This window comes from Chinchilla lanigera, unplaced genomic scaffold, assembly GCF_000276665.1.
Source record: "Chinchilla lanigera isolate Chin_1 unplaced genomic scaffold, ChiLan1.0 scaffold00042, whole genome shotgun sequence".
Lineage (NCBI taxonomy): Eukaryota > Metazoa > Chordata > Mammalia > Rodentia > Chinchillidae > Chinchilla > Chinchilla lanigera.
Genome location: NW_004955443.1, coordinates 8332296 through 8353974, shown reverse-complemented (window position 1 = coordinate 8353974; position 21679 = coordinate 8332296). Strand labels below are relative to the sequence as shown.

Sequence of the window (21679 nt, the reverse complement as noted above, 5' to 3'; positions counted from 1 at the left end):
TGCAGAGAGGATATGCAGAAAGAGTAATCTGCATAACACAGTTGAGATAGTAGCTAATGTTTGGGGTCGGTGCTTCAGCTCTGATGTGTAATGTTTGAAGCCCCAGGAAGTCATAGCCTCTATTCCCAAGGCTAGATCCCAGCTCACTGGAGGGAGCAACAGGGGGTCAGGGAAACAGCCTGCTATCTTCAAAGCTTATCATCAGCACCTCAGCTAGACCAATATGCATTGCTTAAAGCCAATTGAAGGGATAAGGAAAGGGTCCTAGCTAGCTCTCTATATATCTATACATGGAAATAGGGTTAGGCTCAGCCAAAATGGAAGCAATTGCTCCTCTTTCAAGGACAGTCGCGTAGGTGGTCCTCCCCAGTGTATTTGTTATTATTAAAAATATTATGGAGGGAGCATGACACCCCCACAGAAACATCTGGGGTCTCATGCTGGTGCAGAGATCCCATTCTGGCAGGTTCCATCACCTGTCTCAGTTGTTAAACAGTCCTGGGAAGAGCCCTCAAGGACCCATACTACCCAAAGAAGGTTCCGTCCTTGGAGGCCATGTTAGCTTTTCGTATCATAACAGATACCAGAAATCATCAACTTTTCAGAAGCTCCCAGCTGGGGTCATTGACCCTGTTACTTCTAGGCCTGTGGCGAGGCAGCACATGAGGCGGGAGCTCATGGTGCAGCCAAACCAGTCACTTAGTGGCTGGAAATGAAGGAGAGGGATCCAGGGTCACAGTCCCTTCCATGGGCAGCCATCAGGACCCTGCCTCAGAAAGACTCCACCTACCTTTCCACCTCAGAAAGACTCCACCTCCTTCTTATAGCGATAGTGCCAGGCTGGAGACCAGCCTTTAGCCAAGGGCCTTCTGGGGACATCCTGCATGTAAACTATCACAGAGGAAGACTTTTGCTGTCTGTTGGCGCATGGCTTGCTTTCCCTAGCCTGGAGATTTTTGTGGTGTTCACAGTAAGGAATGCAGAATTTTTAATGTAGCAATTTTACTGGGTACTGTAATAAACAACCCTAACAATAGATGACAAACAGTAGGAGTTATGTTTCACAATCTAGGATACAGATGCCTGGTAACTGTGTACCTTTCCTGTACTTACAGCCGAAGGAAACAGGCTTGGTCCACCTTGTGTGTTAGCTAGAACTATCCTAAAAGGCCCCAGAAAGAATACAAATGGAAGCAGGGCATGGTGGTATACACCTGTAGTTCCAGCACTCTAGAAGGCTGAGGCAGAAGGATTTTCTCAAGTTCCAGGACAGCTTGGACTATATAGTGAGACTCTGTCTTTTAAAAAAAAAGAAGAAAAAAAAAGCAAATGGAAACCATATTGGCATAACCAGTTATAGTAAATAAAAATGATGTTTAAAGATCTATGACGTAGCATGGTGACTACAGTTAATAATAAGTGCATGTTTCAAACTTACTAGTCTTGTTTAACTGTTCTCACCATAAAAAATAAAAAACATCTTCCTGGTGACATATATGTTCATGTAACATATATGTTCATTGGGAGGATTTCATTGGAATGTATATATATCCCAAAACATCTCATTGTATTGCATAAATGTACATAACTATTTGTCAATTAAAGATGAAATGAAATTTTAAAATCCAATGGGGAAAAGCACAGAATGATTAGTTAAAATTAACTTTAAATAAACAGCACATACTTCTTTAGGTACAAAGCAGTATATCCCACTGATAATGAGCTCAAGCATGGCCTGTAATCTTATGATACGGTTAAGTGTGTAAATAGGAAGTGGTATCCCCGCATTCCACCTTCTGCCCAGGCAGGTGGGCCATAATACTGGATAACTCCCTTTGGGGGCCACTCATCATCTTTCTAATCTTCTATTTTAATGGGCCTTTTAATTTTCTTACCAGCTTCTTCATGGACAGGATACCCTAGAGTTTGTCCCTGCTTTAAGGGGATTAGAAAGAAGGATGGTCTAACTGTCCCCAGTGTACAGGCCCCTGACCATTTAGCTGGTAGTTGTCAGTATCCTCAAAATCCACAGACCCAATAGAGGCCAGAAGGTGCCTTCCAGTCATTTGGGGCCTCTAACTGATCCCAAGAGTGGTTTAAGAAGGGGAAAAGAAAGAATGAATTGGAGTGGGGTAATGAGAACGATTTTGTTTTCCCCACCACAAAGTTTTCCCTAGAGTCTCATTATAGTATTACTGCCCCAGGCAAGTTAGTTCTCCCACTGGATCTGTGAAGGCCCTCCCCCAGCAAGCGATGCAGAACCTTCCCATGATAGAGGTTTTTAAATACCAGATGCTAGGGTGGGTGAACATGGGGTTGGGGGAATACGTGGGTAGGATGAAGTTGTCTTCTAGTATCAATTCTCTTGCTTCCCATGGCCATTGGTGTCCCATGTCGGTTCCCCCTCAGACATAACATGAGGAGACATTGAGGTTTTGGGCTATGTTTTCAACCAAGTCTTGTTGAATATGCTCATATAACGAGTCAGACATTCAGAGTTGTTGGGCTGAATGAGTCCTAGTCTTTCTGACTATATGTAAGTTTTTGGGCTTCATCCTCTATAGCCAAGCATTAATGTCATAGGGTAATCTGCAGCCCATTAAGCTGGCCCACCTGTAGAATGGTGCAGTTTACAGCATTACAGGTTCTTGACTGACAATCTGGTTTGGTAGGTAATTTTGCAAGGGTTGCAGCCTCTTGCCCTGATGTTGGAGGTGTAGATTATTGGCCAAATAGGCTAGTAGCCCAAGTTACACATAGCCAGCAGAACCATTCAGAGCCTTGTCATGATTGGGAACGGGGGCATCAATAATGGCTGGTCCCTTTCCATGGTGCACATATGAATATAGGACTGTGTCTATGATATCTTTCCCACGATAGACTTCCAAATGAGGTTGTGGATGGGTCTAGATATGTTGCTTGACATACATCAAACTACAAAGAAATGGCCCCGTTATGATTTGAACAGACCTTAGTTTTGTTTAAGAGGCCACCATCACCTGTTTCCACTTTTCCAGCATGGACCTCATACCATGTTTCATAAGGTGGAGACTTGGGGTCATAACAGATGTAGGGTTGGTTATCTCCTGGGTCACAAACTGAGTGGGCGGTTTGATTATGAGTACAAGTTCCCCACTGTGTCCCTGTACATTCATAATAGGTATGACAGAGCAAGGTCCCTATTATGATGCTCCCTGACTGTGTGGTATAGATGCAAGGGGAACATCCCTCTAGGGATTTTTCTCCCAGCAGGGGCAAAGGAGAATTAGAACAAAAAGTAAAAGAGACTCATGTTGTCATTGTAACTCCATGCTGATCCTCAAGCTTCAGCCATGTGTAGACTGGTCAGCTTCTGGGGTGACTAGAGCAGAGCTGCTGTTCGCAGCAGCAGCTTGGTTTTGCCATAGGATCCGTCAGTTCAGAGGGTCTGGATCCTGTTGGCTCATTCGCTTGTCTTGGTCTGCCAGTTTCAGCCAACTGTGGTAAATCCAAGGCATAGTTTTAGCAGCAGTGGACGTAGACAAGATTATAGTATGGGACCTATCCCATATGGGCCACAGGACGGTTGGATTTCATTTCTTAACCCAAACAAAGTCCCAGGGCTTGAAGGGGTATGTTGGGTCTGTCAGGGTTATGGGTATTTTCTCATGTACCTAGCCATAGATATCTTGCTTGGCTATTCCCAAAGCCTGCATCTGCCTTCTTAGAGTCAACGCCCCTAGTTCACAGAGATCATCCTTGATTTGATCTATGGGGGTGACCGATTGAACAAGATGTCACGAGGGGAACACCATCTGTTTGGTGGGAGTGCACCTGACTCAGAGGATCATGGGCAGAACCTGATCCCCTCTGAAGTGGGTTTCTTGGTATTTTTTCAGCAATTGTTTGATTGTCTGATTCATGCACTCTACCTTTCCTGAGCTCTGTGGCTGGTAGGCTGTGTTTAGTTTCCATTTTACTTTTAACATCGTATAAGTCTTTGGACTATCTCAGATACGAATGCCAGTCCATTGTCTAACCCCAAGAGTGGGGCAGTCTGAATCTTAGATGATGTCTTTTAACAGCACCTTTATCACCACTTGTGCCTTTTCTGTTCAGATGGGGAAAGCCTCAATCCATTCTGAAAAGGTACAGACAAGCACCAATATATGCCTATAGCCCAATGCTCAAGGTAGTTCAGTAAAGTCCATAAGCAGGTTTCCACAAGGGGTACCACCCATTTCTTGAATATGGAGGGCTGGGGGGGCCCTTGCCTCAGGTTGCTTTGGGCAGATTAGGCATTGTTCACAAACAGCTTGGGTGATAGCACTGAGCCACAGCACATAGAAATGACAGCCTAGTAACATCTCTAGTGCCATTTTCCCCATGGGAGACTCTGGATGGAATTGTTTTACAAACCTTGGGCCATCATTTCAGGGATAGCCAATCTCCCATCAGAGGTTTTCCACCATCCTCCCTTGATAAAATTCCCAGATTCTTGGGCAAACCAGGCTCTTTCATTTGAAGAGTAATTAAGGGTCTCTAGGAGAGGAGGCTCCAGGATCAGGGGCATGGCCAGGGCCCCTCTTTTGGGTTGTGGGGCTGTCATAGCAGCCCACTTTGCTTCCCTGTCTGCCTTTTGGTTTCCTCTGGCTTCCAGTGTTCCAATCTGTTGGTGTCCCCTGTAGTGTATAAGGGCCACTTTCTTTGGGGCCCATATGGCATCTAGGAGCTGTAAAATTTCTTCTTTGTACTTTATTTCTTCCCTGCCCCCCAGCGGTTAGGAGCCCTCTCTTCTTACATATATATGACTCCATGAACATATAAAGTAGCAAAGGCATATTAGGAATCAGTATAGATGTTAGCCCTTTTTTGTCTTTTGCTAGCAAAAGAGCTCTTGTCAAGACTATTCACTCTGCCTTTTGTGCTGAGGTTCCAGTAGACAGAGGCTGAGCCTCCATCACAGAGTCCAGTGTCACCCCTGCATATCCTGCCCAGCAGACCCCTTCTATATAAAACTACTCCCATATGTGACATATTCAACATTTGGGTCCTTAAAGGGGGATCTGTGAGATCCCCCCAGCATGAGAATGCTTCATCCACAGTTTCCATACAGTCATGAAGAGGGCTCCCAGTTCAGCTGTGATGAGAGTGTTCACTGTCTTTAGAGTTATGTGGGGATTTTCATATAGGCTCCCCTGGTACCTCAATTGTCCTTAGATTTGATAACAAATGTACCCCCTCTGGTCCATTAAGGTTATAACTGAGTATGGTACTCAAGTAGCCATTGTCCCAAAGTCAGCTTATCAGCCTTCTGCATCAGCAGGGAGGTGGCAGCAAGTGCCCTATAGCATGGAGGCCATTCTAGGGCCACAGAGTCTAATTGTTTTGACAAGAATGCCACTGGATGATGCCAAGATCCCATGACCTGAGTTAGGACTCCTCTGGCCATTCCCTTCCATTCATAGACACATAGGAAGACAGGTTTGATTATATCTGGCAGTCCTAAAGCTGGTGCTTAGCCATAAGTGAGAAATTTGGGATCCAGATAGGACAAAATCCTGCTAACCCCCCCAAATTCTCTTATCTGGTATCAGATGCTTGACTTCAGGAGGGCATATACAGCCTGTTTCCCTTTGATGCCCAGTTGGCGTTCCTTTTGTGTCACTGTGAAACCTAAATATATGACCTTTTGTTGGCAGATTTGTGCTGCCCTTTGCCTAGACACCTTATATCCAGCCTTCCAAAGTAGATGAAGAATGTCCTTAGTTCCTTGATAGCAGTCTTCATGAGTTGGAGCTGCCAGAAGGAGGTTATCTTCATACTGTAGCAAGGTACAATTGTCTTCTGGTATGATGAAGGCTTTGAGGTCAGTAGCCACACCTCTCCAAAGATTGTAGGAGAGTTTTTGAATCCTTGGGGAAGCCTAGTCCGGGTAAGCTGCCTCTATGCCCATGATAGCATCCTCCCACTGAAATACAAAGATGAGCTGACTGATGCAAGACAGAGACAGAAAAAAAGGCATCTTTCAAATCCAACCAAGTAAACCAGCCAGCACTTGCTGGAATAAGTCCCATTAGTGTGTACAGATTTGGTGCCTTTGGAGAAATGGTCTCAGTGGCCTGATTCACAGCACAGAAGTCCTGTACTGGTCTATATTCTTTAGTTCCTGGTTTTTGTATCAGCAAAAGCAGAATGTTCCAAGATGACTGGCATCTAGCCAAGATTCTGTGTTCTAAGAGCCGTTTGAAATGTCCTTGAATGTCTTGTGTGGCTTCCCAGGGAGTGGGTATTGGCAGACTCAAACCAGAATTGCCTGGATTTTAGGTCCATTATCATGAATGTTTGATTCACAGCCAGCCCAGGTGGGTTATCTTGGGCCCACACCACAAGAACCTGAAGTGTTAGCCCATACCACTCATCTATTCTCGGTTTTGGTAACCTATTTGAATAGTCTCTGTTCTTCAGCCTGTGGGATAGTAAGGGTTAATACCATGGCCTCTGGATGAGACAGACTTAGAGTCATATTTCCCTATGGCCCAATTTGGTCCTGTAGTTTTAGAGCAGGTCTCTTCCTAGCAAGGGAACTGGGCACTTTGGAAGATGTAGGAATTCATGTTGGGCATTTTGTCCCCCTATGACACACCTTTTAGGCCAGCAAAATGGCCTCTTTTCTGGGACCCTAGTGGCTCCAACAATAATCACGTTTGTTGGATAATGGCCCAATGGGTTGTGTCACTACTGAGTGTTCAGCCCCACTGTCTACCATAAAGTCCATCAATTGGCCCCCTACTTTCATTGTGACCATGGGCTCCCTAGATGCCTAAGGAATTGGAGTCCAGTCATGCCCAGTCTTCATAACCTTCAGTTCCTGCCAGTCCCAGGAGGTTGGTATCTGGCTCCTTCTAGGGGTGATAGTCTTTAGCATGTGGTCTCCTGGTTTTATAATTTTCATCACCTCCTCCATTATTTTCTGTGTATTCATTTTTCCAGTGTCCTTTCTTTTTGCATCATGCACATTAATTCCTATCTAGTCTTGGCTGATTCTTGGGTCCTTGCCCAGTTTGGCCCCTCTCTTGACCACGTCCATGTCCCCGCCCATTCACAACTTCCATTCTCTGCTTTCTTTTTGAGCCTCTGATTGGCTTCCCACCAGGCCTTCTGGTCAGTTAATGTACACCTTAGTGGCCACCTGTAAAAGCTGGATGATATTCTATTTTCTGTAGTTTTCACCTGATGTCTTCCTGAGCCTGTCCCACAAAGGCTACATTTACCATGTGCTGATTCTCAGTGGCCTCAGGATTGCACAGAGTGTAGAGCTGGAATGCCTCACAGAGCCTCTCATAAAACTGGCTAGGACTTTCATCAGTTCCCTGGAGTATTTCTGAGATCTTTCTCATATTGACTGCTCTCTTTCCACCTTCCTTTAAGCCTCAGATGAGAGCCTCTTGGTACCACTGTAAGTGTTGCCACTGTAAGTGTTGCCATTTGGGTCTCAGTGAGGGTCTACCTCAGGGAATTGGTCTGGGCATAGATTTGAATATTCATCACACCTGCCAGGGCATTGTTTTCTAACCAGTGAAGGGCTGCTTGGGTCACTCTCCAGCACTCCTGAGTGTTAAAGAGCATCAGAAGAAGCTGTCTGCAATCTGGCTAGCTTGGTTGTATGTCTGGAAGATGGATGGCATCAAATCTATAAGGGCCTGGGGCCTCTCCATGTAGGAAGGAGTATGGTGCCTTCAGTTAAGGAGCTCAATGATTGAAAAGGGCTGGTGGATAAAGCTCCATTGTCCACCTTGGATCTGGCCACCCATATCATAATAAATAAGCCCCCTAGTTTCCCAAAAGGACATCTGCAAAGCCCTTTCATGGCCCAAAGGGAGGCAGCTCACTTGATTATTCAGGCTTTCCTCATTCCCCTCCTGGGGCAGTGGTCCTGGTTCTTCCCTCTGAGGTGATGCCTGGAACTCCTTGTCATTTGATCCTCTTTCTCCACAGGCTAGCACTGCAAGAGAAGATAGATTGGGGAGTAAAGTGGGGAGTATCTCTGCCTCCTCTGGTAGCTCTGGTAGAATCAGTTTGTCTTCATCCCTTTGTCTCCAAGGCTCCCTGCAGGGCCGATTCCTCTTTCTTTTGATTCAGCTCAGCCATGAGTGTTCTACAATATGCTACCAGACAGGGCTGTAGCCAACCAGGTTGGGTCTGGACTATGTTCAGCTATGAGTTGATATAAGGAAATTGGTACAAATGCCCTGGCTGTCCTACGTCCAGATCACCCCTGATATACATACCCAGTTGAACCCCTACCTATTGTTCTTTGGGCCGGCCATGCAACATCAAAGGAGAACCAATCAACTTCACAAAAGTTTCTCAATCTCTGGGGGGTCAGCTTTACTCCACGGTCCCCTCTATAGGCTCTTTTAAAGTTCCTTATCATACATTCTAAGTGGGGGTTTTGACGCTTTTCCTCGCTATCCTCTCTGTTACATCACAAATCACTGGAACCTTTCAACCGCTTTCACTGTAGGTCAATTAGACTGCCTTCCCTTTTATAAATTCATCCTCTACTTCTCAAGCCAGGCACTCCCTCAATTCCCAAGCTTTACCAAGGACCCCATTTCTTCTCCCCTCACCAAAGACCCCCAGCAATCCACACAAAGCCAGTGATCCTACAAATTCTCATGCCTCCATGGGCTAGGATCCTGAACACAGTGCCTTGGGCTCTGGCTTCCAGATGTTTGCAAGCAACACCAGGCTGGTTACACCAAGTAAGCACCAACCTCAAGTTCCAGAAGCCGAGCAAAGGAGACCGTGGATGCACGCTTCTCTGCCTCGCCCCACAGAACTCACAGCCCACAGCTGCCTGCTCCAGGGCTCTGGCCAGCACATGGTCCTTATGCTCAGGTCCCAAGTGCTCCCAGAGTGCTGCTCACCACCTGCCTGCTACAGTGTCTCTGACCCAAGGCTGCCAAAGTCTGTGGTCCCAGCCTCTCGCCTATGAGGACAATGTGTATCCAGCCATAGGCACAGCCAGGCAAGGGGACTTTGTGGCTCCCACCTTCCCCACACTGCCTCCCTCAGTGCTCTCTCTTAAGTAAAAAGATGACCCCTATTTCATCCCTCCCACTTCACCAGGCCCAGCTGGGCCTAAGTCTGCCCACCCTATGCCCCCACTCCAGACCAGCCAGTTGCTCGGGTGCTCTTCCAGTGCAGGTCGGTCCCACACTTGCTCAAGACATACAGTCTATCCTAAGAGACCTGCAGCCCCACCAATTTCACTCTGGTTATTCACACACAGTCATAAACCTCAGCATTTTTGGTTCCTTTTCCCAGCTGGGGTGCAGGTTTCATCTGAACTTGCCTGGATTACTCAGATTACTCAGATTACTCAGCACCCCAACCCCAGGAGGTGATCAGGCTCCCCTTCCACTCTTGTAGGATGAGTCATTCCTCAGGCCCAAAACCTTACTGTAGTCCTGCAGCACGCTGTTCCAGAATCATCCTGTAGCCCCTCAGGTTCTGTTGACAGGGAGGGACTCCAGGCTACAGGAGAGTCAGTTCCCTCTCTGAATTCAAGTCTCACCTGGTGGCTCCAGGGATCTTGGGGTCTCCCTTAGCTGAGGGCCTGGGCTATAGGCAAAGGAAACAGCAAGACTGTCATCTCCAGTACCAGGCGAGCCCCCAGGAAATGTTGCAGAATTTTAAGACACTGGAGAGACCAACAGGTGAAACAGGAGGATTTATTTAGGTGCACACAGGCTCAGCAGACTCGTGTTCAAAGGCTGAGCCCTGAACAAAGAAAGGGCTGTGGTTTTATGCATGTGGTTGAAGGGATTGGTCTATCCAGTGCCTCAAAACTGGTGGGTGGGCAAGCGAGTTTACAGGAGAGAAACAGGCAGTTAATCGAGCAATGACAGTTTTGTGACTTTGGAGAAGGGTATAAGGAGGAATTTGCTTAGGTTGTCAAAACTTGACTTTTTTGTTCTAAGTCCTACTGTAATATAAATGGTCTCTCCATAGAAATCTCAAAAATAATCTGAAAAATAAAAATTGTTGAGCTCAAAATAAATTCCTCTTAAATGAAGCAGGTGCTTTAACTTACACACATTAAACAGACAAATGCACAAACATACAAACACAAAAGATGGTTGTTTTTAAACCAGAGTGCACTCTTAGATATACTGCCCAAGTTGAATTCCAGTAACCCTTTTGTAGGGTTTAGCTTTTTTTGTTTGTTTGTTTGTTTGTTTGTTTTCCGGTACCAGGAATCGAACTCACAACCTTGCACTTGCCAGGCAGGCACTTGCCGCTGAGCTAAATCCCCAGCCCCTAGTTTTGTAACTATAAGCAGGCTAGTCAGAACTTTTCCTATAGGTTATCAATTAGCAGAAATCTCTTGCAATGAGTTAGAAGGAAAAGACCCTTTTACACTTGTGAAAGCAAAGACTGTTACTAAGAAGGGATTTATGCTAACAGTTTATCTTATTGGAATAGACCCGTTTTTATTTAAAACTGTTAATAAATTCAAAAGTATCCCTATGAATATTTTTAGTTTCATCAATGAAAATATCTGTGCCATAAAAACAAGTCGGTCTGTCTCCTGGAGCAGCATTCCTGAAGGAGAGGAAAGTGAGTTAACTTCTAGTTCTGCCTGAGGATAGAAAGTCCAATAAACTTGGACTAAAACATTTACACTTACTTTTGGAGGGTTCAAGGATCAAATCCAGACCATTCTTTTAAGAATATGGAACAGAGACAAGTGAAAGTCAGCTGAGAGGGGAAACCACCACCCCTGGATATCAATCCTAACGCAGCAGCCACTGAGAAGGGACACGCCCTGGAGCATAACGTATGGATTAAATCCAACCAGATTGCCAAACAGAAATTTAAATCGCTAATCAGAGAACCTGACTGCCCTTCAACTTTCTGAGAGCTACAGAGAAGGGAGTAAGAAAATCGAAGGACAGATTGCAGATGCTCTTTTAAGCTTTATAGTTTTGGGCTCATATATGTGTGTGCTTGAGCCTTGGTAAAAAATACTGATGGGGATTCCTTTTTCCTGACAAATTTTTCCCAATTTAGCATACCTTGCTGGCTTGATTTTCATTGTATTTAGCTTTCTTTCCTTTTTTTAAATTTTTGTTTTCCTTTTCTTTTCCTATTTTATCTTCTTTTTCTGTTTTTTTTTTTTCTGTTTTATTTTCTATTTTTATTACTTTTAAAAAGTAATTCCAGTTGGCACGTGGTATTACAATTTTAGAGCTCCCCCGCCCCCCAACATTTCTCTTGTTCACCTAGAGGGTCGGAAGCAGAAGGTGGTTTTCAGAGGAAGCTGAGGGAGGAGGAGGAAATCATTTTAGGGGAAACTTTTTGCTTGAGTAGATGGACTAGAATAGCAACCTTGCAAAGATGCCAGATAGCATCTTTTACAGGACCTAATGACTGCCTCAATTTTTGACCCACGTGTTCCCAGTGCTCCACCTCCAGGCTGTCCTCTAGGGGGAAACATGGATGTTATTGTCAAATAATGATCAGTAATGTAATAAGGTGAGGTTCAGAAACAAGAGACGTCCTCTTTGGATAAAGTGTGACCCATATCATGTGAACAGAAGTAAAACAGCAAAAAGAACAAACGAACTGCCCCTACTCACTTAGCAGTTGGACAGGCCTCTGGGCTGATAAGCCTAACCTGTGACCTCATGGAGACGTGCCAAGCTACGCCATGGCCGCCTTTGTGCCCTTAGCTTACGGGGATGTGAAGTTGGACGTCTTTGTTCCTTTTCCAGATTTTGGGAGGTCAGTGCTCTCACTGAGTTGCACCAACTTAGTCCTCATATATTCCTCACAGGTGCCTCACAGGGCGCCACTTGTCACAGCTCGCGACTGTGGTTCCCTGCAAGAGGATGAAACAAAGGATTACTGGGAGTCAGTGTCCAATCCGCACTCCACGAGGGCCCAGAGGGGCCGCCGTTAACCAAGATGCCTCAGTGTGAGAAAGTTTCAAATGACAACCCCAAACTAAACCCTCTGTGGCCTTTTATTGATAGAACCAGGAAACAAGGATAAAAGAGAAATGAAGGGCATCTGGGCAGGAACTCACGTAGGAGTTAGGGGAAGGTCAAGGTGGTCTGTTCCATGACTGACTTTGGGACCAATCTAAATGGTAAATCGGAGTACTGGGAAGACAAAATCTAGAGCATTCACTCCTTAAGGCAGTGTGTTTAATCCCACTTGGACTTGTGGCCCTATAAGCTATCTTGCAATCTCTAACCATGCACGTCTGTGTGTAGCGGGGGGCGGTTGGAACGTGTGACTATAAGCTATCTTGCAAACTCTAACCATTCATGGGGAGGGGAGCGTTGGGACATGTGACTGCAGAAGTTCCTTACCTCTGCATATCCGCCTCATACTCACCTCTGGCCAATACCCCCACAACTCAGTGTTAGAAATAGTAAACAGAGATCAAAACAGCGCCACACATCTTAAGGAAAAGATTGAGAAGGCAGACTGGCTGGCTCCCTTGTATCCTGAGTAGCACGGTGCCCTGCGCACAATCCGCACCCAGGAGTATTTATTGAGGCGTGCACTGTGATTTGTTATTGGACTCATCTGAAGATTCAGTGCATGTGTCCGTGGCGGAATGAAATGAACTGGGAGGAAGGAGCGTGAGTGTGCAAGCTGCTGAAATGAGGGCTTGGAAGGTCAGGGCCACAGGGAGCGGCCGGGAGCCATCAGGCACGATTCATTTGTTTCTACCTGCTGAACTCCGCAGCTAATGGACTTCATGTGGATGACTTCCTACCAAGCCTGCTTCCTCCCAGAGCCTTGAACGGGTTGCACGATGCTTAGAGATGTGCGTGGCCTTTCAGGAAAACAAAGTCCTGATTCTGGATGCTCTGGCTACCACTCGGTCTTGTCCTGCTGTGCTAATCCACTGCCATGCCAAAGAGGATCACAGCTCCTCTGCTGCAAGAGTTTGCCCTGCAGAATGAAAAAAATAAAAACGTCACTATTTTCCAGTTATGTTTCACTTTTAATATGGTCTTCCATGCCCTTTGACCATTTGAGAAATTCTAATTAGTCTGCAGAGAATGGCTGGCCATTTGTGCAAATAATCTTTTATATTTTTCATTTTAAAGAGAAAAGAAAACAAAATAACAAAGATAACAATAAAAATGATACAGAATTTCAAAACAAGACTATAGGAAATTAACAATGGTTGTTATATTACATATTGTTATCTTCAATGAAGTTTCACAGATTACCAGATGTAAGAATGCAAAATAGATCAAACAATAAAAAAGAATAAAAAATAATTTTAAAAAACATTAGAAATGATACAGAGCTTTACTAATCAAGATGGTAGGAATTCAACAATGGTTGTTATATTGCACATTGTTGTCTTCAAATTAGTTGTTCAGATTACCAGATATAAGCATGCAAAGCTGGTCAAAAAATAAAAAAAAAAAATCTAAGCGTTAACTGTTCCTTTCAATAAACCATTAGACATCAGCAGTTCAGTTGTCGCTGCTGTCCTTGTATATACATATATACTTTTTCCCTTTCTTCTTTCTTTCTTTTCTCCTTTCCCTCATCCCAGTTGTTCCTTCCCTTTGAGCAATTTCACAATATCTACTGTACTTTTCAGGTTTTATTTACACTTTCAGGTTCTTACACTTGGGAGACAATATGATGTTTACACATGTGGGTCTGATTTATTTCACTTATGAGTATGGTCTCTAGTTGCATCCATTTACCTATAAAAGCCTCGAGTTTATCTTTTTTATAGCTGAGTAATACTCCATTGTCTAAAAATACCACGTCTTTTTTATCCATTCCTCCGTTGATGGACATTTGGGTTGTTTCCAAAGTCCAAGCAACACCTCCTCAAGGTGGAGCACCTGCCCTTGGCTCTCAGCTGTCATGGCCAGTATTAGATGCCATGGGCCTCCCTCCCTCCTCTAGTCTGCAAGCTCTCAGGAAATAAAAATGGGTCTTCTCCAGTTTGTAACCTCAGTATTCTATCCACATAAATCCACATGTGAATATGTAGCACTTGTCCATTTATTTACATATGTGTACACATATGCATATATATATAAGTTACTGAGCATTGCTATAAGTATTTTAAATACATTTCAAAACAACCTTATAAGGTAAATACGGTTAGTCCCCATTTCACAGATAAGGAAACTTGTACTGTAAAAAGGTTAAATAAATGACCCAAGATTGATAATTCATAAGTGGGGAGCTGATACTTGAACACAGTGTTAGGTCAAAACGTGTTTTTAACTATTCTGGTAGAAGACCTACCACCACTGTTTATTTAGCATCTACTGTGTGTACTTGTGCAGTGTGTCTATTTAGCATCTCTTTTAGCACACAAAAGATCCCAGTAAAGGATGGATCTTGCTTTAAGAATGAGAAAGCTTACGTAACCTGAAGTAAGACTGAGGAGCTTAGGCAACTGCTCAGAAGTGTGGTTAATAGGTAGCAAAAGCCACATTCACCCAGCATTACCCCACAGATTACCTGGGTCGTGGGAAAACCGGGGACAGCTGTACATAAACATTATTAAGGAGCAGAAAAGATGACAGTTACGCTGGCCTATTTCTTTTTTTCAGGTTCAGTCATTTTTAGCATCACTGGATGGAGAGAAGCTGGAACTCTTAAAAAATGACCTAATTTCCATTAAAGACATCTTTGCAGTCAAAGAATTAGAGGGTGAAGAGAATCAAGAAGAACAAGGTAAAGGAGAATAAGTTACATGGCAAGATAAATTGTTGGCATAATCCTTTTGAGGCTGCTGTTCATAAACACAACCCCTCAAACAGGAGGAATCATTTCATTCGGCTGTTCCTCCTGCATGCGTCCAGGATGCCCTGTGCATTGCTGTGGTCACAGGAGCTCAGCACGCTGGTTATCACCCTCTTTCGCTGGACAGGAACTCCTGTTCCTTCTCTGGCATCCGCCATGGTCCCTGGCGCATCCCAAACACACAGTAAATGAATACGGCTGCATGAACAAAGAGTGCAGTGTGCTGAGCTCCTGCTAGAGTTCGTGCGCCACCCTCTAATTTTGTCTGCCCGTGAAAGTTGTTTAGTGTGATTAATGCTCATGGCGGGCAAGTCCTGCAATGATTTCTTTGCATATTTTCTTAGTCCTTTAATCCACCCATGTGAGAGACAGGGTATATTTTTAAGTGTCTTATACTTCAGTTAAAAAGTACAGTTCTGAGACAGGCGTGCAGCTGAGAGGCAGCGAGCTTGCCTGTCCTGTGTGAGGACCTAGGTCCAATCCTTGGCACCACAAAAATCAAAAATCAAAAATACAGTTCTGACAAAGGCGGTGCCATTTTCCCACAATGTGCCAGGATGCGATGTGCCAGGCTGACAATCACTGATGTGCCAGGCTGACAATCACTGCAGTGACCCAAGCACACACTTCCAGAAAAACTTCCGACCAGAGAGTGACCTGACCCTAAACACACCAGAACGTATTCCCTGAGAAGCAAGGCTTCATGAAGAGCATAAGATGGACCCAAATTTGGACACGTCTAAGGGTTACTTTGAGTTGTCCACTTGGGAGTAGGACAGAGTAAAACATTCATTATGTCCAGGAGAGTGATTTCCTACTGAGTCATAGCCAAGCACCACACCACAATTGCTTTACATAAGCTATGCTAAAAATTTGAGCACCCAGCTGGCTTCTCCCAGGATCATCTAAAGGTCCCCACTGAAAACATCCCCACGTTCCTGCTGTGTGGCCTTGGACAAGTTACAAACCCTTTCTGAAACTCAGTATCTTCATCTGTAATGGAGCCAATGGCACATATTCCCAGGGGCTGCTCTAGGGATCGAATGAGGTAAAAACATACAGCCCAATGTCTGATACAAAGAACTATTCAGTGTGGTGGCGCACACCTGTAATCCCAGAACTCAGGAGGCTGATGCAGGAGGAACATTGTGAGTTCAAGGCCAGCCTGGGCTACAAAGTGAGTTCAAGACCAGCCTAAACTGCATAGTGAGACCCTGTCTCAAAAAGACCCCCCCCAAAAAGCCAAAAAACAAAGAACAACTCAAAAATGTTAGCCATTATTATTATTTAAAGTGCTGACACAATGCCAGGAAAATAGTAAAGGTGTAACAAATTGCAGCTGTTATTTATTATTGTACTTGTTATTACGAACCAAGCGAGGTAATGATGATGTGCATGTGGGGTATCAAACCTTTGGAAGTGCCTTGTCCCCAAGTGGGTCACATACCTTTAAGCAGAGCTTGAACACAAGTGCTCACATGCTCAGGCCTTGATCTTCAGAGCAAACACTGTTTCCCTCTTTAGTCCCATAAACTGACCTTGTGTGCTTTCAGCTTAATGAGGTTTATCCTTATTGCATCAAAGTAAAAGAATCAATTATGCTGGAGCGTAGAAAGAGGCCGATATCAAAGAGACTGCTAAAGAATTTTTTTTAACACATTTGTGTGTTTCTGCAAAAATCTCTAAAGATGACAGGCTTATCTTTGTTTTTGTAATGAGGAAACTAAGCCACTGGCTGTCAAAGGTTATGCAGCTCCCATTCTGGACAAATAAAAGAATCTAATAGACCCTTCCTGGGCAGACTAACCACTGCCAAAGGCAATTGGGTATTCTTCTCCAAGGCTCAAGATGCCAGAGGTAGACCTTGGTTCTCCTGAGGTGTCCTTTAGAAAGGATATAAAAGGACCCCAGATGCCCGCAACATCGAAGAGAGAAGTTTGCCAATGCAAGTTAAAGCAGTGTTGCATTCCCAACCGATGCTGTCCTTGGAGAGAAACCTGATTCCATATGGTTAAATAGAAAACGTTATTACAGGCAATATGTACCCATTTTAGTGGGGAGCTTCAGTAAATTGAGATATTTTTCTAATTCTGTGCTTGCACGCACACACACACAGGTTGACATGCTAAACAGCATGCTTTGAGAAATGATAGATTTGTCTCTCCTTAAGTGACAAAACTCTATTATCTCCCTTAATATATCCATTTTCCCAAAGGCCATCTCCAGATTATCAAAACACTATTAATTTTAATTAACTTAATTTAATAAATAAATGTCATTCACACACTTAATGAAGCACTGGGGCAGGGAACAGAGTTATTGCCATTAAATCCATGCAATTATGATGGAGTGTCACAGCTCCAGAAGGGTGAGGGTTTGCCCAGCAGCTCAGAGGGAAATCTTATTGGGGCCAGGGGTGAGCAGAAAATCCAGGGGCCCAACTCTGGCAGAAACCAGGGCATTTTTCTCTTGTAAACACTTGGATTCCTAAAAAATCTCTAGTGACTAATACTTTATTTGGTAGTCTCAGAAAATGTAAGAAAATGTCATTTTTAGGTCAGTTTAATATCGGGCTCCTATGCGTTGAACGACATTAGCAAGTGATTTGTATGTTGTCTCTCCAACAGTGTATAATTTTATCACACTGTCATGGGTCTCTGATTTGGTTTACCATGGCTGTGAGGAGATTTGAAAAGACCATTTTCTATTTTTATTGCCTTGGGGAAGATCTTTTTGGCCATGGGTACAGACTGAGAATTACAGTAATAGTCTTCGTTGCAACATTTATTATTATCTGTTTGTACCTAGTTCCAGTTTTCTCTGTGATATTTTTCCCTGAAATATTTGCTTAGTTATTGGTATATGTTTTATAGAATTAATGCATCCTTAAAAACTGGAGCTACCCAAAGTACTTATGGCCTAATTTAGTGTTGATTTCCCCCAAATATGTTTAATCTCCCTATATTTCCATCTATAGCACATAACAGACTATTTACAAAAAGGATTCACGTTTACAAAACACTTCCATGTTTCTTGTAGTGTTTGGTCCTCATAAGAACTCTGAAGAGGCGGGTGGGTTTTATTACCCTCAGTTTACAGAGGAGGAAATGGAAGCTGAGGCAGCCTTGTGACAGGTCCCAGGCCACAGAACCACTGAGGGCCGGAGCTGGTGTAGAAGCCAGGGCTGTCCCCGTCCAGGGCTCTTTCTGCCTGTGGCACTGCTTCATACAGAAGAACAGGAGCAGGCAGCTTGGTGATGGTGTCTTCTTGGTACTGCCCAGGTGCACCTGTCCTGGCCATCTCATTGGCCTAAGGGGAGGGGTCTGCTCAGCAGAGAGAGACTCCCAGCTCTTCATGGTCCCCCCACCTCCAGCCTCTCAGCCCTGTTTGCGTGGCTAATGCATTCTCATTCTTGAAGGCTGTGCTCAGTACCACCTCCTCCAAGAAGTCTTCCTAACACCCGTCTGAGAACGGGGTTAAATGCTGCAGAGCCCCTCACTCAGAGCACTTACCTCTTTGGGCTAAATTCTTTCTCTCCTTGTGGCTTCTTCACACCTCTCTCCTCAGGCACAGCTCCCTCCCTCTGGCCTCCTCACTGTGCCCTCACCTCAGCGGGCACAGTCCCTCCCCCCGCCCTTGCTGGAAGGCTCCTCCTCTGACGTCTGTGGCTCATCATGCTCCTCCTTCAGGTCATTACACAGACGTCACCTTTTCAGCCTCTCTTCTACCTTAATGTGCTTTAGTTGCTGTAACAAAACCCCGTAGACTGTGTAGCTTACAAACAGCAGGAGCTTATTTCCCGGTTCAGGAGGCTGAGAAGTCCAAGACCTAAGAGGTGCAGGTGTGGTGTCTGGTGACAGTGCCCTCTGGCTGTGACCTCACATGGTGACCTCACACCCTGCCAGCTGGTTGGCCATCTTTTCTAAGATGGCTGACCTCATTTCTGAAGGCTCCATGCCCATGACCTAACCACCTTCCCAAAGCCCCACCTCCTACCACCCTTCCTTTGGCCATTGTTTCGACATACGAATTTGGGGGATGCAAATATTCTGACCACAGCACCTCCTATTTAAAATTCCTAAGCCCTCTGATTTATACTTCTCCATAAAAAGTATCACTTGACATATATGTTTTGCTCATCTGTTTTGTTTATTAACCTGTCTCCCTCCTGAGAATCTATGAATGATAGGTAGTAATAAACTGATCTATGCCACGTGTTTTGAATGGAGACCCACAAGCTGGCCCAGCTATCTTTATGAGCTGCTGATTAACCATTTTGTCTACAAAACTGAAAATAGCTGTCCAGACAATATTTCTCACATGGCTTAGTCCACCTGAAGGTACTTCTTTCACCCACTGGCATAAACCATAGTATTTTCTACTCAGAGGGTCTTGTAATCAAGCCAGATGTAATGGTGCTTTTATCCTCCCCCAGTAAACCCATTATCAAACCAATTCTTTAGCACCTACCAGAGGTTTAAAATGTTAATCTATTACTGAACCAATTCTTTAGAACCTACCAGAAAGTAACAAGACTGTAGCACTGAAAGATCTCTGTTGCTCACTAGTAATATTAATTTGTTTTAATTTTATGATATATGTTGTATAATTTATTAATTATTGATTCAGTAAGTATTCATTTTAGCACTTATTACTATGTTCTAAGCACTGTGTTAGATGCTCTGGATTTAGGACTATATTAAGCAAATACTGTTCTCTGCCCCTGGAAAGCTTCCAGGGTAAAGAGTAGATCATTAAGAAGTACTTTAGAGCCTGGTGTGGTGGCACATCTGTAATCCCAGTACTCTGGAAGGTTGAGGCAGGAGAACCTCAAGTTCAAGCCCAGTGTGGGCAATTTTAGCAACTCAGTGAGACCATGTCTCAAACAAGAAAATTAAAAGGGGTTGGGGGATATAAATAAACAAACAAATACATTTTTTAGGTCTTGGTATGTAGCTCAGGGCAAAGGTCTGTACTGGGGAAAAAAAGAACTAGGACCAGACAGGTAGCCTAGGAGTCCTGGGGAAGTTTCTCCAGAGAGGCGGTGGTGTTACATCAGATAGCGCACACCGCATGGAGACCAATTCTGCCTGCTCAGAACTGTGGCTCTGTGGACCTAGAATGGCAGCCTGGGAATTACGAGGGTTGCAGTGCACAGCATAACAAGACTCTCATAACTACAGTGCTGTTCCCAGTCTCAGGGCTGACGGAGGTCATTCATCTGTTCATTCAGTCATTCTTTGAACCAAAAGCTGCTGACCACCGATAGCTGTGAACAGGACAATCTGGGTCCCTCCTGGCCTCTGGCTGCTTCTAGGCTGGCCTGGGAGTGCCTGGGGCAGGCCCTGCAGCCCTCCCCCCAGGAGCAGCCAGCCCCCTCCCTGCTGGTGGCCAATGGGTGACGTCCGTCCTCACTGGCAGCTTCACTGGTGGCCAGGGGGAAGACTGCCACCGCCTGACTGAGCCTGAGTCTACCCGACTGCAGGCTGACTGTCAGGGAGCTCCATGCGCTACAGGATGAGGAGCAAACCGCGGTCCTTACTTCTGTCATATTCTGTTTCTAGGCTTAGAAGAGAAGGGAGAAGAGTTTGCTCGCATGCTTACAGAGCTCCTCTTTGAATTACATGTTGCAGCCACACCTGACAAACTCAACAAGGTCAGAATCATCTGAGTCTCAATTTCTGGTTTTACAAAGGATGGGGTGGGAGAGTCTCTCGCTCATAAAGTTCCAGAGATCCGCGTGAAATGCAAAACCACCAAGCCCACTATGGCATGGTGGTTTGCACAGATAGAGGAGTTGAGGTCAGTAAAGAAGGTTTGAGGAGGCAACCTAGTAAAATGCAAAGGCAGAGAATATGCCAGACCATGTCACGAGACTGACGCTGTAGTTGCAGTTTTACTAGTAATCGTCTTGTGACCTTGCACAAGTCGCTTGCCCTCTGTGGTAAAACAGTGGCTGTCTTTAGGGTAGAAGGCTGAGGGGTGAGAATCACCAAGGGGCTTTTTGAAATTCTGCTCCCCCATTTTTAAGTTAAAGACACATGTCAGAATTAGGTACGGAGAGGCATCCACCTGGTAAACCCCTCAGATCCCCACCCTCCTGGAAGCTATGCTACATCATGTCCAAGAACATCGAGCGTTAGCAGTCTGGGTTCCTCTAATAAGACGGCAGTGTGTTTTGCAAGTTAGTACAACGTCTTGCTGCTGGATTTAAAACAGGGATCATTACTCACTCAAAGCTGCATGATGGGTCCCCGCCGAATCCCTTGCTTTTTCTTAGTGAGCCGTGGTTTCTGTAGACATCACTTATCAAGGTGGGCAAGGAAAGGGCAGCGTGAGGTGGTGAGGTGGAGATGAGTAATTTCTTTATCTCAGATAGGGGTCACTGATGCTGGCAGGTCGGTGACTTGAGCACAGTGGGAAATTGCCTCATCCGTCTCCCTGCAGCGTCTGCCACCGCTCGGAGAGGGCGTGTGATGGCTGCAGGTTCGCACAGGCTTATTTACATGGTCAGGGTTGATCTTTATCCCTAAAAGAGGATACAGCAAACACAGTTTTGTTACACTTTCTCTCCCCAAGTCTGCTTGGTGTTCACTTGCCACGCAGCGCTCTATCATGTTCAACTGTGACATACGTGCTTTAAGATAAGAAGTCATTTTTAGCACAAGCTAAGAAACAACTTATACTTGAGCGACTTAAAAAAGGGTGATAAAATCTGGGCGAATCTGCCCTTTCTAAATTCAGGAAACAGCAGATAGGGAAGATGGGTTCAGCACCTTCAATTTAGCCATGGCTTTTAGGGCCACTGGTTGCTTAACCTGCACCGTGTGAAATTAAACTAGTCACAGAGCAGCACCGGGTCTCTCCCGCAGCTCGTCTTTGC

At 44.9% G+C, this 21679-nt stretch overlaps 1 protein-coding gene and 1 long non-coding RNA gene across 7 annotated transcripts in view; one reads left to right on the top strand and one right to left on the bottom strand.

Moving 5' to 3' along the window:
* LOC106149338 overlaps positions 1-21406 on the bottom strand; it is a 24771-nt gene extending 3365 nt beyond the window's left edge. Inside the window, exons 1-4 of one of the 5 annotated variants that reach the window (XR_001235461.1) lie at positions 18309-19021; positions 8287-12960; positions 7872-7984; positions 1260-1298 (exon numbers count right to left, since the gene is read on the bottom strand). This is a non-coding gene — a long non-coding RNA (uncharacterized LOC106149338). The other 4 variants (XR_001235462.1, XR_001235460.1, XR_001235459.1 and 1 more) reach the window with 4 other exon arrangements.
* Positions 1-21679, top strand: part of Fam114a1 (family with sequence similarity 114, member A1) — a gene marked incomplete at its 5' end in the record, with an annotated part of 83913 nt that overhangs the window by 45777 nt on the left and 16457 nt on the right. For both annotated transcript variants that reach the window (XM_005391992.2, XM_013518060.1), the window contains 2 exon segments: positions 14604-14727; positions 20361-20452. In XM_005391992.2, coding sequence (XP_005392049.1) covers positions 14604-14727; positions 20361-20452 — 216 coding nt within the window.